General features: G+C 50.7%; 5 protein-coding genes across 5 annotated transcripts; 3 read left to right on the top strand and 2 right to left on the bottom strand.

Moving 5' to 3' along the window:
- Positions 1-1,024: 1,024 nt before the first annotated feature.
- Positions 1,025-1,791, top strand: UCRPA7_2530 (putative hit family protein 1 protein; the record flags this gene model as incomplete). Its single annotated transcript, XM_007915082.1, has 6 exons — positions 1,025-1,061; positions 1,144-1,226; positions 1,290-1,358; positions 1,434-1,526; positions 1,607-1,621; positions 1,684-1,791. 6 exons carry the CDS (start codon positions 1,025-1,027, stop codon positions 1,789-1,791), a joined length of 405 nt encoding a protein of 134 aa, XP_007913273.1.
- A 211-nt stretch (positions 1,792-2,002) lies between these two features.
- UCRPA7_2529 (putative phosphatidylinositol transfer protein csr1 protein) lies at positions 2,003-3,632 on the bottom strand (the record flags this gene model as incomplete). The annotated part of the gene is made up of 4 exons (XM_007915106.1): positions 2,003-2,502; positions 2,551-2,650; positions 2,731-2,772; positions 2,844-3,632. The coding sequence occupies 4 exons, from the start codon at positions 3,630-3,632 to the stop codon at positions 2,003-2,005; spliced, it is 1,431 nt and encodes a 476-aa protein (XP_007913297.1).
- A 2,355-nt stretch (positions 3,633-5,987) lies between these two features.
- UCRPA7_2528 (putative dash complex subunit dam1 protein) lies at positions 5,988-6,534 on the top strand (the record flags this gene model as incomplete). Its single annotated transcript, XM_007915043.1, has 2 exons — positions 5,988-6,317; positions 6,388-6,534. The coding sequence occupies 2 exons, from the start codon at positions 5,988-5,990 to the stop codon at positions 6,532-6,534; spliced, it is 477 nt and encodes a 158-aa protein (XP_007913234.1).
- Positions 6,535-7,484: 950 nt separating this feature from the next.
- UCRPA7_2527 (putative tsa family protein) lies at positions 7,485-7,922 on the top strand (the record flags this gene model as incomplete). The annotated part of the gene is made up of 2 exons (XM_007915058.1): positions 7,485-7,691; positions 7,767-7,922. The coding sequence occupies 2 exons, from the start codon at positions 7,485-7,487 to the stop codon at positions 7,920-7,922; spliced, it is 363 nt and encodes a 120-aa protein (XP_007913249.1).
- Positions 7,923-13,374: 5,452 nt separating this feature from the next.
- On the bottom strand, positions 13,375-14,535 carry UCRPA7_2526 (putative tsa family protein; the record flags this gene model as incomplete). Its single annotated transcript, XM_007915069.1, has 5 exons — positions 13,375-13,430; positions 13,606-13,649; positions 13,717-13,844; positions 14,021-14,166; positions 14,325-14,535. The coding sequence occupies 5 exons, from the start codon at positions 14,533-14,535 to the stop codon at positions 13,375-13,377; spliced, it is 585 nt and encodes a 194-aa protein (XP_007913260.1).
- Between the last annotated feature and the right edge of the window lie 1,416 nt (positions 14,536-15,951).

Below are 15,951 nucleotides of genomic sequence, written 5' to 3'. Positions count from 1 at the left end.
TAGGGGGACTGACTGGGCCACGTCAAAGCAGCAAGGCGGGATCAGCGACACAACCTGGAAGACAGGCAACAGGTTGCGGGGCTCACCTGCACCACTGCTAACCGTCATTATAGGTACAGAAGAATCATCCTCTAAAATCGCTTTCTCCAGTAAACTCGCACAGATTGGTGTCTAATGGATGTAAAGATGGCTTCATTGGCAGATTGACAGATTGATAGATGATCTGCTCGGGAGACAGATAGAGAGACCCCAAACGGTAGTAGAGACATACAATACCCAGGTTCTTACCTGGGTCCTTACCTGGTCGTATTTGCATGAGTTGGGTACCCAGGTATCTAGGTAACCTTTACGTGGCGAAGCTGCCGATGGTATAGTATTTCACCACAATCGAGGCAGGAGAAAGACTAAATATAACAGAAACCGACAAATAATAATCTTTTAATAAAAGAGAAAAAGGAAGAAGATATGTAATGTCGCACACAGGCTGCGACTAATCAAGGGGAAAGGTGGGAAAGTGGAAAAAAAAAAAAAAAAAAATTAAACAAGAATCTGGCAAAAGAGAGAATTGAATCTGGGGTTTCCAGAAGAGGGTTTGCCAAAGATTGAGGGAATGGAGTTTTTTGGGTCATCCCACGGTCACATCTGGTAAAAGGCAAGAGGTGAGTTCGATAGGGAGATCCCACTCCAGCTAGATTTTGGTCAATTTTAGCCTTATATACCCTGTTCTTTGAGCCCGGAGAGTGCTGCCTCCTCATTGGCTTGTAAGCTCCTTTGCCCCGCCCCCGTACAAGCCGTGCCCCTCATATCGAGTTCCACATAACTACTGCGTAGAACGACTTGCATAAGAAGCTCCACTAGCATTCGCTTCGTAGATACTTCGGGATTGTACCGAACCTCACGCTCAAAGGTCTGACGACTGAAACGCACCTATCTACAACCTTTACTTTACCATATCCTCTTTACCGACCAGCTTCGTCCCTCAAGCCTTACCGACTTAGGCTTACTTTACCTCATGTCCAGCAGAATGGCGGCGTCGTGCATCTTCTGCAAGATCATCAAGGGTGCGCATGGGCATCTCATAGAACCTCCATGACATGACTGAAGCACAGTGTGGTCGGATCGATGCTGACAGCGGCTTCACAGGAGAGATTCCCTGCTTCAAGCTCTATGAGAGTGACAAGACGCTCGCGTTCTTGGACATCAACCCCCTGAGCCGTGGCCACGCAGTCAGTATCAACCTCCTCCCGCATCCTGTCTCGTAAGCGGGTATGCTCACGATAATCAAACAGTTGGTGATCCCCAAGTTCCATGGCGAGAAACTGGCCGACATCCCCGACGACCACTTGAGCGAGGTCCTAGTATGTGCTCGTGGCCACCTCATCTTTCAACATATACTATGACGCCATGTACTGATTTTTGTTCTTAATCGTCAGCCCGTTGCGAAGAAGCTTGTGCAAGCTACTGGGGCTGTAGACTACAACATCCTCCAAAACAACGGCACGATTGCTCATCAGGTAGTCCCGCATGTAAGCTCATTAATGTCCCCAATGATTGGCATATTTGTCACTTCAAAGGATCATGAATATGTGCTGACCTGAACGGTTAGGTTCACTTCCATATGGTACGAGCTACGTTACTACGACTCATGCTGTGAAACTTGTCTTGCTGATTTGTAACCTGTAGATACCCAAGCCAAACGAGACCGAAGGACTCGGTATCGGCTGGCCGCAGCAAGCCACCGACATGGATAAACTGAAGGCTCTCTTCGAGGACATCAAGTCAAAAATGTAACAAAACGAACAAGCGTGACTACTTTGGCTGGGGTTAGAGGGGGGAGGTCAAGCCTGACTACGAATGTGAGATAGTAGGGGCTAACAAACCTTTGAAATCTTCCCTGCCCGTCGTGTCTCCCTGAGTAAGCGATGAAAGGTCATCATGGTTGAACAGGCTGGCCTAGATCATGGCGAGTCATTGATTTGCGGCACACAAATCTATTTATCTATCAATCAACATCGTCCGCCGATGTTGTCGGTGCTGCCGCAGCTATCCCGTTTGCCTTGCTGGCTGTTTGCTCCGGGTAAGGAACCACTGTGCCACCCTTGATAACCCCGATTCTATCGTAAAAGGACCGCGCACGAAGGTAGGGATCGAGAGTCCAGTAGTCATCGCGGAGTTTGTCAGCGACCGCCTCACGTTTAGCCCTTATGGCAGCGGTCTTTTCGCTCGCGGGATGCCGTATCCATTGCAATGTAGCCTCCTCAAACTCCTTGACCACGAGCTCCCTCGCCGCGAGAAGGCGATCGCGAGTGGCTGTGTCCTTCAACTTGTCATTCTCGCCGGCAACGGGCTCAACATAGCTGTATGACCAGTCCTCTTGACCTTCGAGCTCCTTAATTATACGATCCGGTGCAATGAACTCCGCCATATCCTTCATGTTGTTCGTGAAGTGAACCTTGCTCGCAACCACGGGATCCAGCCAACCCCGGATGATCTTCCAAATACCTAGAAACTCGTTAGTCGGGGATCAGCGGCTCGATATTAAGAACAAACCTTGGAAGATCCACGGTGCTTTGTGTACAAGCACCGAACCCAAGCTCTCAGGATAGTTTGCCTCGAAGCACTTGATCATGAACTTCACGGGAGTGTAGTCCTGGAGAAGATTTAGCAGATAAGAAGAGACATCATGCCCTGCGCCATCTAGGACAAAGAGCATATTGAATGCGAACCTACCATGTTTGCCATCGAAAACCCAGTCATATCAAAAATAATAGTCTAGCAAGCTTGATCAGCCCTGTGGGGAGAGACATAGGAAGGCGGGAGGTGGGAATAGTAGTCGGACTTACGGCAGTGTCTACAGGCGGTCTCAGCAGCATTCTTGCCGTCTCAATGATGTAGACGGTATATCTCTCCAAGCTCTCCTCGCACTGCTCTCCTTGGTGATGAAGGCGCACTCTGACCACGCAGATTGGCCTACCGGTTTTGTCTACACCATGCAAAAAACTCTTGCCCATGCGGATCTGAGACATGAAGTCGTGGCCGAGCTTCTTAGCCTCCCCTTCGCCAGAATTCTCAGCCTCCACGGCGGCCCCCTCCCCATTCTTCATGATGTCATCGTCCACATGCATGTCCTTTGAGCGCCAGCTCATGGTAGAAACAAGCATGACAAGAGCCTTCTCAATGTCCCATTTCCTAGCACGGAGGAAGCGGAGAACAAGGGCGTCAGGGTGGTCGTGCTTGACCATGCTCCAAATGGTAGCCCGAATCGTCTCGGGAGACTGGCTGGCCAATGTGTCAAAGAAGTGCTTCGTTTGACCGTACTTGTCATCCTCGCCTTCCTTGGGCGTCAGTGCGCCGCTCGCAGGCACGGAGCTGACTGATTCCGCATCCGTGTCTTTGTTGCCTTTCCTAGAGAACATGCCCAGTCTCTTCTTCTTCGGTTTCTCCGACTTGCCCAGGTCCGACTTCTGGGGCCCCTTCTCAGCGACTGTGCTGGGATTGGTGTTTTCCGCAGCATCGCTGTCGTCATCGCTGACACCACAGACTTGAAATATCGCAGCCCACAGTTTTCTCAACTTCTCCTCTTGTTCTGGAGTGAGGTTCCCCGGCCGTCCCGGTGGTATCTCGGCTGCCATGTCCAGGGGTTCGGCGGCGGGTAGCTTATCGACAAGATTGGACCTAGCCTCGGTATTCTGTGAAAGGTGCAAGGTAGTGCCAGCAACACCGACGAGGGAGACGAGGGACAGTAGGAGGAGGACGAGGGTCTGGCGGCTTTGCGTGGGGTCGCGTGACGTGCTATAACGGGCTGGCGCCGCCCGGATGACGCGCCGGGGATCGGCCGCACGAGGCGACGAAGGTGAAGAGAGATGTTGGTGAGATTGCCGGGCTGTAATGTAGGGCGTGCAGCGAGCAGGTCGCAGAAGGGCGCGCGGGTGAAAGCGCAGGTGCACGGGGCTAGACGTGAGGCGATTGTGCTGAGGCCAGTGACGAACGGAGGGAACGCTTGGAAGGCTCCGGCCAAGTTGTATGCGCTCTAGACGGCCCAGGGCTGACAGTCCTCGCATGAGGAAGCAGGAGACGAGAGAATGCACAAGAGGGTGCGTGTAGAGCTGCCAGATGCTGCGGTGCGCAAGGAGGTTCGTCTCCTTGGGGTCGGACAGGACGGGGAGGCGCAGCAGCAGCGGTCTACCTACCTACCTACCTAGGTGCCTACCTAGGTACCTACCTCAGCAAGCCTACAGCCCAGAGGAATACATCATCTACCCGCCACAGTACGGTTATGCAGGTAAGGTCACCTAGCTACCTACAAATGGCGAGTAGTACGCGGGCAGGCTAAGCGTAGGAGCCGGGCTAGGACACACCACATAAGCTCAGCTAAGGTAGGTATCTACCTAGGTAGGCTCGGTAGGTACGACAAGCAGCAAATATCTGCAGGCCTGCACTGTCCTTCTCAGCATGTACGTACCTATAGGCACAGGTGTCGGAGACAGCGGTGCCCGGGCTCCCGGTCGTAACGCGGGGTACTTAACAGATGCTTCAAAGAGGTATCGCGGTTGAGGAGCTAGCTACTCAGCCTTACTTGGGTCAGGGGTCACACCTCCTAGAAGACTTATGGCCTTAGCTGTATTCCGAGTTGGCTAGATGAAGAAATCCAATTTCATAAGCTTCATGAAGAATTTGCCAGCGGACTTGAGATATCTAAGAGATTGCGTATACGAGAGAACACCAACTGCAAGCCGATATGCATCCCTCCACATCACCTATAAGTGCAATGTTGAGAACAACCTATGCCTCTGGAGCCGCAATACACTGCTGATTCGTATACCTGCCTAGGTACCTAGGTAGCCAATCCCAAAGCAGAGGGGTGCAGTCAGGTATCTATCTTACAAGTTTTATCATGATCCAAAACACTGCCAGGCAAAAGTATCGTACTTACCTACTGTCCTGATGGCACTGAAGAACGACAGTAATCTTATCTACTATGTAGAACCCAGGTACGGTACAGTACAGTAGGTACGATGGGCTGAGGACCATGTCCGCTCGTATCCGGATCTTCCGAGGCCTCCGTCAAGCCCCTTGAGGTAGAGCTCACATTTTGGTCGACTAATCAATTACCGCTACTTAGCTGACTCCTGTGCCTATATCTTACCTCCAGGTAATTTACGGATGTGAAGATTACTAACTAATCGAGGAATTTGCTTCTATTTTCCGTGCCTGAATATAGAGACAGTTGGGATTGTTAGCTATCTAGGTAGTACTTAGGTACCTACCTAGGTACCTACAGGTCAGGTACCTTAGGGCGCACAATGTCCAGGACTGAGAGTGTGGCGAGGCCGTATCAGAGGATGAATATCAATGATGGCTTGCACAAAGAGCGTTATCATCGCCAGCCCGTCCGGTGGAATACGCGCATCTACCCGCTCCCGCTTCCCTTCCCGCTGCCAATCGATTGATCACTCGGTCAATCAATCAGTTCTAGGCGGCCTGGATAGACGCTGAACACCCATTGACTCAGGTAGCCTGGAAGCCAGAAAATGATGTTGCCCTCCTTGGACGGTGGGGAAAAGGACACTGGCTCCGACCACATGCTGAAAGTATCTACCTAGGTATTTAAGGTAGGTAGGTACAGTACCTGGGCCAGAGAGTTAAAGAGCCCTTTAACAAGCCTGTGGGCGTCTCGACCCCTGGCCGCAGGGAGGACCACACTACCTAGGTACCTGACCACCACCTGTATAGAGACTAGGTACTAACTAAGGACATGTCCTATTACGGGTAGGTAGCTGTAATTTAGCTGAGCTCAGGTACCTACCTACCTAGGGATGCAGTAATGTAGAGGTAGACCAACAACGCGAGCGAACCGCGTCCCTTTGGCGGGGTGATGCTGTTTACTTGCCCACCACCACCACCACCACCACCAACAACACCGTAGGCTTCGCCGAATCGTCCATCAATCGATCACCGTCCGTCACCAAAGGCGCCTGGAACGAACAATGTCCTCGGCGGCCGACGTCCCCGCGCCCGAGTCTGCTCGGAAGCGCTCGACCTCGCGATCTAGAACCTCACGCCCAACCACGCCCCTCCGCCCCTCATCGCGCTCCTCCTTCCGCGAGTCGGCCAAGGCCAGCACTGGCGGCGAGGCGTCCTTCCCTCTCAACACCTTCGAGCCCGTCTTCGCCGAGCTGTCCGACGCCATGGCCGACCTCGAGGCCAACTTGATGCATTTTCAGATCATGCACGAGAGCCTGGCCCGCTTCAGTGAGAGCTTCGCCAGCTTCCTCTACGGCCTCAACATGAACGCCTTCTGCGTGGACTTCCCCGAGGTGAGTTCCCGTATACTTGGGGATGGCCGACACTGCCCATCGACCATTCACTGACCACTCGTCGCCGCAGGGGCCTGTTGCCGAATCCTTTCGTAGAGCCAAGCAGCAAGACGAGCACAGCGCAGCGCGAGTCCCCGACAAGTCTACCGGTGAGATGGATGGCGAGACTACTTTCATGTGCGTTGTCACCCTAAATGGTCACCCTGCTCTCAACTGACCCAACAACTAGGACAACCGATACGTCCTTCGTGGAAAATCCGCCACCATCTTCCAAACCGACCCCCAAGTTTCAGACTCCGGAACCCCGAGTATCACGCGTGCCTGCACCGTCAACTCGTGGTGCTGGCCAGCCAAGAGGCACGCGAGGGAGCACCCGCGGAACACGACCCAGTGGGCTAGCCAGACCGAAAGGCCGTGGAATAAGATGAAAGAGCCGTTGTTTTCAGACTTGCTCGTATTTGAGAATAAAGAGTTATCGCGATCCTCGCCAACAAATTGTTCTCAACAAGAAGCATGCCGGCCATGAGACATGCCCCATGTTACGTGTCGTCGCGCAGTATGGACAAGACTTGGATTGACTGGAGAGGCTATATGATGTCTCTATAGGCATTGACGCCTTGGATCACATTCTCATCGAGCCAAACCTACCGGGTTGTCTCCTGACTAATTCTGACGGTCTCACGTTTGGCCAAAAGGAATGCACCCAGACTGGTCACTTCAATAGTATAGGGGAGCTAGCGCTAGAAGTACAAGGAGGATGTGTGGCACGTTCTACTTGTTGAGAGTTGCGCAAAATAGCTTCGAATGAATATCCTAATCACAGAATTTCTTGTGAGAAGTGACACTACCATCTCCCAAACCGTTTCTCATATCGAAGAATCCTATGACATGGTCCAATATGCGTTGTTCTTCAGCAATAAGTAGTAGGTCATCATGTTGGGTTTGTTGGTCTTTCCAATGTTTTATTTCTATCACCCAACTGATGTTTTTCTTTTACCTAATCAGAGCTACGCCCGTTGGCCGTGTGCGTGCGGACTAAAGTTCAGACCCAAGCCATATTGTTCCCCACGTGTCTCACCTTGAGGCACAACATTCCGAGAAGCGACAGCTTGAACTATTCTACTTCTTCTCTGTTTCGAGATTACCTACTCGCGGCTTACGTTTGGAATGACGGCCATGGGCATTATAAGATACGTGGCTAAGACAAAGAAGTCTCAGTCGGCAACCATTCAGTTGATTTGCCATGTTAAGCCAGGCGCAAGCCAGGCTCGTGAGGGTGTGGCCGCCGTCACGAGTGATGCCATAGAGCTCTGCGTCTCTGCTCAAGCTAAAGATGGCGAGGCGAATAAGGCTGTCACAGTATTGCTAAGTAGGGTACGTCAATACGAGAAACCAAATCCAAAAGAGAAAAAAAACCATGCGACATAATGGGCTGACTCTGTTGTCAAGGCACTGGGTGTCGCGAAGTCTGATGTCCAGATTACACATGGCTTGAAATCTAGGGACAAAACCATCTCGGTGACTGGCGCCCTCGCGCAAGGTGATGAGTCGTCCTGCATCACTCGAGTTCGTGACCTCCTCGAGAAGGCAGCCGGAAACGATTGATGGCTCCGATCTTACACAGATGAGGCAAGTCTCCTAGGTGCGGGAAAGCTCCATCGAGAAGTTTAACCTACGTCGAACATCACAGTCAACCATCCGCATGACACCTTCCTCTCAATTCTACAATACAGTCTGGCGGTATCCAAGCCACCGTGGTCGACGACGGAATATGTCACCGATATTCCGAACTGCTGCATTGCAGATTAGAAGCGATTTCCCCATGACATGCTCTACCGGATGCTCTACCGGAATACACGTGCATCGCTGACATTTTCGACATGGAATGTTATCAACGGAGCAGGTCCGGCACGTCAAAGATAACGAAGATGATCGATATGTGTCGTCCATTTATGACCTTGGTCTGACAACGATGTTGCAGCAACTAGAGCCGCCCTACGGATGGCACAGACTATATTGACTAGCCGATCAATCAGACCTTCTACTCTCAGCAGTCGAAATTGAGATATTGGTGATGACACCTTCTATTTTCATACCATCCTTGTGCGGCTTACAGGGTGTCAAGGACCCTGTCGACAGGGATTTCACTAGCCTTTCTGTACCATACGAAGGATGAGAAGCTTCAGAGGACGACCCTGCAAGTTCAAGTAACCGCAAAGGCCCAATACCGGTTCTACGGCCCTTGCGGCAACATCGGCATATCGTCATAATTCTTTGGCTTAGACCGACTTGACACCTCTGTCTCGGTCGTGATGATTTCATTTTGCTTTCGGTACATTTGCAGGTTGATTTCTTACTCGGTACTAATGCGCCCAGTGTGGAAGAACGTCTGGTGTGTTGGTCTTCACCAAGAAAATCTACGTTATTACGCAGCTCTCTGTTCTCGGCGCTGAGTATTCAAACCCGGAGGCGACCAAGTCGTGCCATTCCTCGCCATGGTCCCTATGTCCGCCCGTATGCCGGCCGATACTGCTGACTGCAGCACATCCCGGACCATGTGTATCGGCCAAAGAACACTAAAGGTGAGTCTTCGTTTGTTTGTTGGCCATCGGCGCTATGCCTCTTGTCTTCTTATATCGAGTAGGATCTAACCATTTTTAGTTGCTCGCGGTTTGGGTGACTTCTGTCCCAGCAATTCGTGGTTCCTACATCTCTCACCAATACCCTTGATCGGTCCGAACCAGCAAGCCCCTTGGATAGCTTGTCAACCACTGTTATATCCTGGTTCATAGTTTGGTAGACATTCAATTGACCAAGTACAGAGCCAGTCAGCATCTACGAGAAACTAGGAATCTTTCACACCTGCCTTGTCTCTAATGCGCTATGTATGTCGTAAGTGACCGGAGACTTCTCACCTTCCATTTCGATAGATACTCCACGCCATGTCTCTCGTCTTCAACCCAGGAAATAGCAAGGGCGGCGCAATATAAAGCTGGTCGGGCGACCTGTCCAGTTTACTCAACTGTCGGCTTGGAGTTCCCAGCGATATTGGAATTCTTGCTGAGATGGCCCTAACAAATCACCTCACTATGGTATCCATGCGGCTTTTGGTCGTGCTTTGCTGTTTAAGTGTCACATGGGCTCGAGAGGCAAAACCCATTGAGGGTGCCTTTATCATAAAATTGAATCCTGAAGTTGGTACCAGCGGTGGCCTGTCTCCACGGACCATTGACCAACATGAGCTCTTTCACAAGCGAGCCAGTGATATTGAGTACACCGTTCGGCATGAATTCAAGAATGAGGATGCGTACCTCGGCCTTTCTCTTCGTGTCTCTGGCGTTTTCTCGTCTGATGCAGCCAGAGCACAACTAGAGAACATTCCTGGTGTTCTTTCTGTGTCCCCTGTGTATGAAGTTTACCTGATAAAGCCGCCTGGCAACGTCACAGATGCTCCGGCATTCTCTGCAATGTCTTTTTCTAACCCAGCGCCACTGAACTTTCCAACGGGAACCGGAAATTTAGACGGTGCCCTTGAAATGTCTGGAGTGGACAAGCTTCACAAAATTGGAATTAAGGGCCGTGGTGTTAGAGTTGGCATAATAGATACCGGTGTCGACTATCGGCATCCAGCTCTCGGCGGAGGCTTTGGAAAAGGCCGTAAAATTGCTGGTGGTTATAGCTGGGTTAGCGATAACGGGACTCTTGTGAATACTACCGACCCTCTTGCAACCTGCTATGGCGGTGCGCATGGCAGTCATGTCGCTGGTGAGCAACTCTCGTCGGCTTTCTATAGTTTGCATGCTAAATACACTCGCAGGTATCGTAGGAAGTAAGTAACGATCGACTCTGCCTCTTTGTATGTATGTTTGAGTTCAGATGACGGTAGCCTGCTCTCGGTTTGGACTTTATTTTTCAGATATGCCAAAGAACTCTTTCCAGCCCTTACAACATGGCCTTATCAAGGCAAATGCTGACCTGACTCTATGTAGTGAACCCCCTTGTTCCTCCCCTTGGGCTTCCCCTCAGTGGCGTTGCTCCTGAGGCTTCTCTGTGTAAGTAGTTTCCCGGCTCCTTAATCCCTCCCAAAACATGTCTCTTCTTCCAGTCACTTGTATCGAGATTGAAGAGCTTCTCAGGGAGTAATTATATCAAATTCAAATCCTATGCCTGTGTTGTGCTGGAATAGTAACTGCTGACTCCTTACTTCGAAGACATGTATAGAGTCTTTGATTGCAACACACATAGTCCAGGTAGTGACTACATCCTCGCAGCAATGCTCAAGGCTCTCGAGGATGGCATGGATCTAGTCTCAATGTCTCTTGCGATTGGTCTCCCGCCAATTAACGGTCAGGGCGATCCTTTGGCCGAGGTTACCGATAAGCTATACAAAGCCGGTGTTGGAGTCGTTGTGGCAATGGCGAACAATGGTGTCGGCAGCGCCTATGCGAACAATATGTACACGGAGGAGTGGCCGAGTACTGAGCCTGGTGCGATAGGTGTTGGCGCAGTTGCGAATGCAGAGTTCCCTCTTGTATACGGTGCTTCGGACTCTCGTGGTGCTAAGCTGTCATACGCTTCTGTTTGGCCCATCCCGTTTCAGCAACTCGATGTATACCAAGTGGCTGATGGCTGCTCAGCGGACTCATGGGAAGACGCTGTCACTGCTGTCCAAGCTTCTGGCCAGCTCAACAACACAATATTCGCGTTTGAAGTCAACGACAACTGCCGGCCATCGAGTGCGACCGTCTGCTGCACACGTTTTTCACCAAAATATGTGCTTGGGTATTGGGCCAACACCACTAACGTATACAACATCCCATATAACCTCCCGAACCAGGCACGCATTGGTACTACCCAATTCATTGCCATGGGAATCTCTGATGCCTCTACGTTCACGGCGAATTTGGCTGCTACTTCAGGAAGCGGAAAGTATAAGTTGAAATTCCCCTTGCTGCCTAGCTATTCCAGTCCTGCTCAGACTACCGGCGGAATGGTTGACTACTATTCGTCTTTCGGACCCGTGAGACTCAGGTGCAAGCTCAAACCTCAGATTTCAGCCCCAGGAGGCAACGTGAGTGTTTCCATGAGTTCAATATAGAAATTGCGTGGGCATCTTCATTACAATCAACGATCGAAAACACACACACACACACTGACACAAACGAGGCAGATTCTATCCACTTACCCACTCGGAACTTATGGCGGCTACGGCGTTCTCTCCGGAACGTCCATGGCTACCCCATATATAGCGGGCTGTTACGCATTGGTGAAGTCACAATTTCCCGCAGCGACTCCTGGTGAAATCATCGCACTTCTCCAGACTACAGCAAATCCCATGCCTTGGTGAGCACCCCTTTTCCAGACCTGATGCCCTCCCCGCCCACTTTGAACCTGGGGCAAAGTCTCAATTTTGAGATCCCATTTGATTTCGTTTCATATATCACTGACATCTTTTTATTTGTATGTCTGCCATGGTGACAGTGTGTTAACTTCGGCATCAAAGGATATTCAACCAGACTATGCTCTCTGCAACCCAGCAGCAGGGAGGTGGCCTTGTCAATGTTTTGAAAGCAATCACTGCAAGAAGTCAAGTGAGCCCCGGTGAGATTCTTGCGTCAGATGTATCAAAAACACTTTATGGCGCTGCGAACGTCACAATCACCAACAAATCTCTCAAAACCAAGTCGTACACCTTCTCACACCAAGGTGCTGGTTACATGAATGAGCTATTGCAGTATCGCGAGATCGCGCAACAGCCCAATTATGGTGCAGCCCAATTCTCTCCATCCTCCGTTAAAGTGGCAGCAGGCAAGACAGTACAAGTTGCCGTAAAAATTATACCTCCTACAGATGTCGATCCAGGGAATCGCCCTGTCTTTGGGGGATATATCCAAGGTGAGCGCCTCTGGCTAATACAGCCTGCTATAGTTATGTTTTGGGCATTTCAAACCGAGACTCCAGGCAAAACAGAAGTCACGCTTGAAATGCTTCAAATGCGCCTGTCTTGCTCTTCTGCCATGCTGTCAAGGTAGTCGCTAATTCTAAATGCTGCAGTACACGACGCAGACGGAGAAAATTTTGGTATTCCTTACAGCGGCCCCCCGTTTTCGCTATATAACACAAACTCCATGACAATCGCGCAATCTGGATCGGTCACCATACCTGGTATTTACTATGACCTTCCTACGGGGAGCCGAGTGTGGATCAAAGATTTTCTGGAGGTAAACAACACAATGAAATATGGCTCCTCCGCGAATTACGATCTTTGGACCACAGCTTACCGAATCGACATTCTGCCAGCGAACACCACTATCCAACCAACACACTGGGGATTCGATAATACCACGCAAATAGATTATTTACAGGGAAGTACAATCCCGACTTCGTCGTTTCTGGGCTTCGAGAGTTACGGGGCCCTGAAAACGGTCACTGGACTTCTTTCCCCGGCCAATAATTATAGCCCTTCGGGATACGGTTTATCTGTTACGGACGACAATGGCGCCAAGATTCAGCTCGGTGGCGGGGACTATCGTTGGTTATATTCAGTTCAGCGTTGGGGTGGAGAGCCTGGATTGTTCGAGGACTGGGAAACCTGGCTGGGCCCAGTAATTCGCATGGTGAATGGTCCAGTGTGAGGGGCAACACGGCCTGGGACACAGTTGAGGACTCAATGGAAACAAAGGACAGTCTCTCCGAGATGGCTCAATATATGCCGCTTGATAGGCATTCAGCGGACAGATCGTTTGGAGTACTAGCACAATCTATTATGTCGAATAAAGTCGGCCCAAAGCATGCCATAGAAACGGTTCGATTGGAAAGTATAGAGAGGGCCCAGACATAATATACAGAGGCTATTTACCAAACCCCAACTGCTTTGGTCCGCGAAAGTCGTGGAGGGTAGCATCCCATTTCACAGATTATCAACCCAAGGGTAGCAGCCACTGTAACACTGCGGACAGCAATCATATACACAACGAGGTATACAAGAGATACCGCATAGCGGGAAGTAGTACTGAAGAGCAAGGGCCAGAAAACACTGAGCAACTTTGTTCAATTCTTAGGCATTCCAGTCTATACCGGTGGTACCGGTAGCACCTAGGACCTTATCCGCCACTGAGTGTACCATGTCAGTAAATGTTGGTGGAAACAGTATAGAGACAATAAAAATAACGCCTCGGGGGATGTTTCAAGGGAGGTGTCTCTGAGATCATTCGCCACCGTTGAAATGTGCTTTGAGGCTGGGTATATGGCCATGGGAGACCAGGAATCAAACAAATGTGTTGCTTACTCGAGTCATTTGTTCCGGTATTATCCTTTTCGACATTTACGGACCTGGTATGAGAGCTCAATATTTAATCACCACCCAGAGACAGAATAACGTATTTGGGGAGAGACTGACTTCACTTTACCGTCTTCGATGACAAGAGCGTAACGCTTGCTTCGAACGCCGCCAAAGATCTTTGAGGCATCGAAATCAAGATCAAGGGCCTTTGTGAATTCGGCACTGGGGTCACCGAGAAATCGAAACTGTGGATGTGAGGTTGTTATCAGTTTGATTGTGAATGGAGTGGCAACAACCAGCAAAAGGGCTGGACGGGGATATGCAGGTAATACGTGCGGGACTAGGGCAGTAGTTGTATCCAAAGCCCGCCTGCTCCCCCAAAGCTAGGCTATGATACGGGGCTAGTATAGATTCGACTTACGCCAGTCGTCTTGCCGGGATCAAGCGCCTCACCCCAGGCCTTTGTCACGAAGGCATCATTGACAGCCACCACGAAAACTTGTCCAACGTCCTGGATCCGAGGGTGGGTGATATATGATGGGACATGCGTTTGAGAGCAAGCACCGCCTTTAGACATATATCAGTCAGCGCCATTTCAAGTCCTTGAGTTGTCTGATGAGATACGGGGACAAGGCAATTCTCGCTAAGCCCGCTTGTAACCTAAGCATGAGCTCAGGGGCCAGCGCAGCACAAGGCTTGAGCAGGTGGGGTAGGGTTAGACTCACTGAAGGCACCTGGGACGCCGATGATGAGCCCATTTCCGGACGCAAATTCGCGAGCGAGGTTGACTTTGTTGCCGGGAGAGCCTTCAACGAGGACCTCGAGGTTGGGGATCTCGTCACCAACATTCACAAAAGCAGGTCGGGTTGAGTGGAAATTGCGAGTGGCAGACCGGCCAGCCACGGCAGCAGGTCGAAAACAAGCTCTGAACGCCATCACTTTGGGTTCAGTGTGTCAGGCGTGAATTGTGTTCTGAGGGATTCGAACCGAGATAGCTGTACGCGAAAAGTGCCAGTGGACGGACAGTGTGTCAATTGAGACTGACTGAGGTATGTATAAGAGGTCGTTACTTTTTGAGGTGCGATGGCGTGCGGCTCAACGAGGTTGCTATGACATCACGTCCGAGATACAGAAGGAATGGTCGATAACAGTAACGATCCAGGTGGCTGTCCGTGCACGCACCGCATTCTACGTGAGGCGTACCCATATCATCTATTCAACACGCTCTCATGTATTGAATATTGCGTCTCTTCCACCCTCGCGGGAGATATTCACTTAGGTATTTACATACCGAATAATGGAATTAGGTCAAGTGAGATTCTCAGACAATACACCTAGGCTTGCTTACGAGATATCTACCTACGGTACAGTAGGCACGGCACGCGCTGCTTATGCAGATTATCAAGCACGTGCCCAATCGCAGGCTGGCAAAGGTATGGAGAAAGTGGCCTGCATAATATTGAGAAGCAGGTATTCAAGGTATATATATGTATGCATGGCTGGATGACATACCTCGATATGTCTAGTCTATTCATTACAGAGGCAAGCCCCTGAATTTGCCAGCAGTCCTTCATGTCACGAGTACCAAGGTATCCGACAGCTTTGTAAACAGGTCACGTAGCCAAGGGAGGTCTTCAAAGAGTATTGATGACGGCATCGAATATCAAACACCGAAACAGCATTTTCGGCCAGTGCCCCTTATATTTCTTCTTGCAAAACGTCGGTAACAGCCGACTGGTTTGTATGTGTCTACCACGGAGGAAAACTGAAGTGTTTCTGCGTCCCCACCACCCTGTGCACGCACGATGTCGTTGCAGATAATCTGATAGCTGCATCCTCCTCCCTGCCTCCGTAGGTACTCCCGGTAACGCTTGTAAGTAACCCTTTACCTCAGAGCCCATTAGCTAGGTATATATCAACCGAGACCCAGATATGACAGACTGGCTGAGCATACGATCAAGATGCCCAGAACGCTGGAGTATGACAACTACCTACCCCAGCACGTCCGCCTTGTCCAATAAAAGTAATCAAATTTGAGCTACTTGCTCCAGTCGGGGTCAGTGTGAAGGTTGACACGTACCCAAGCTTACTTGATGCCCAGGCCAAAGTGCAAGCAAGAGCTTTGCTGGTGTGGCAGCCTGGATGGGCAGGTACGGTACCTAAGATAGGTGGGTAGTGGGTGGTGGGTGGGTAGGTGGGTATCCTGCCGCCTATCGTGCCTGCCTTGCCGCAAACTGCACTCAGTGCACTTGATACCCCATCTCTTAACGCCGCCGCCGCCCCGTTACCTCATTGAATCTGACTGTCTGACAAGCAGACAGACAGACAGCCAGACAGGCATGACTGATTGAT

Source organism: Phaeoacremonium minimum (assembly GCF_000392275.1).
Source record: "Phaeoacremonium minimum UCRPA7 unplaced genomic scaffold PA7_03_scaffold_162, whole genome shotgun sequence".
NCBI lineage: Eukaryota > Fungi > Ascomycota > Sordariomycetes > Togniniales > Togniniaceae > Phaeoacremonium > Phaeoacremonium minimum.
The sequence above is the reverse complement of the archived record's forward strand: the minus strand, read 5'-3'. Positions and strand labels throughout refer to the sequence as shown.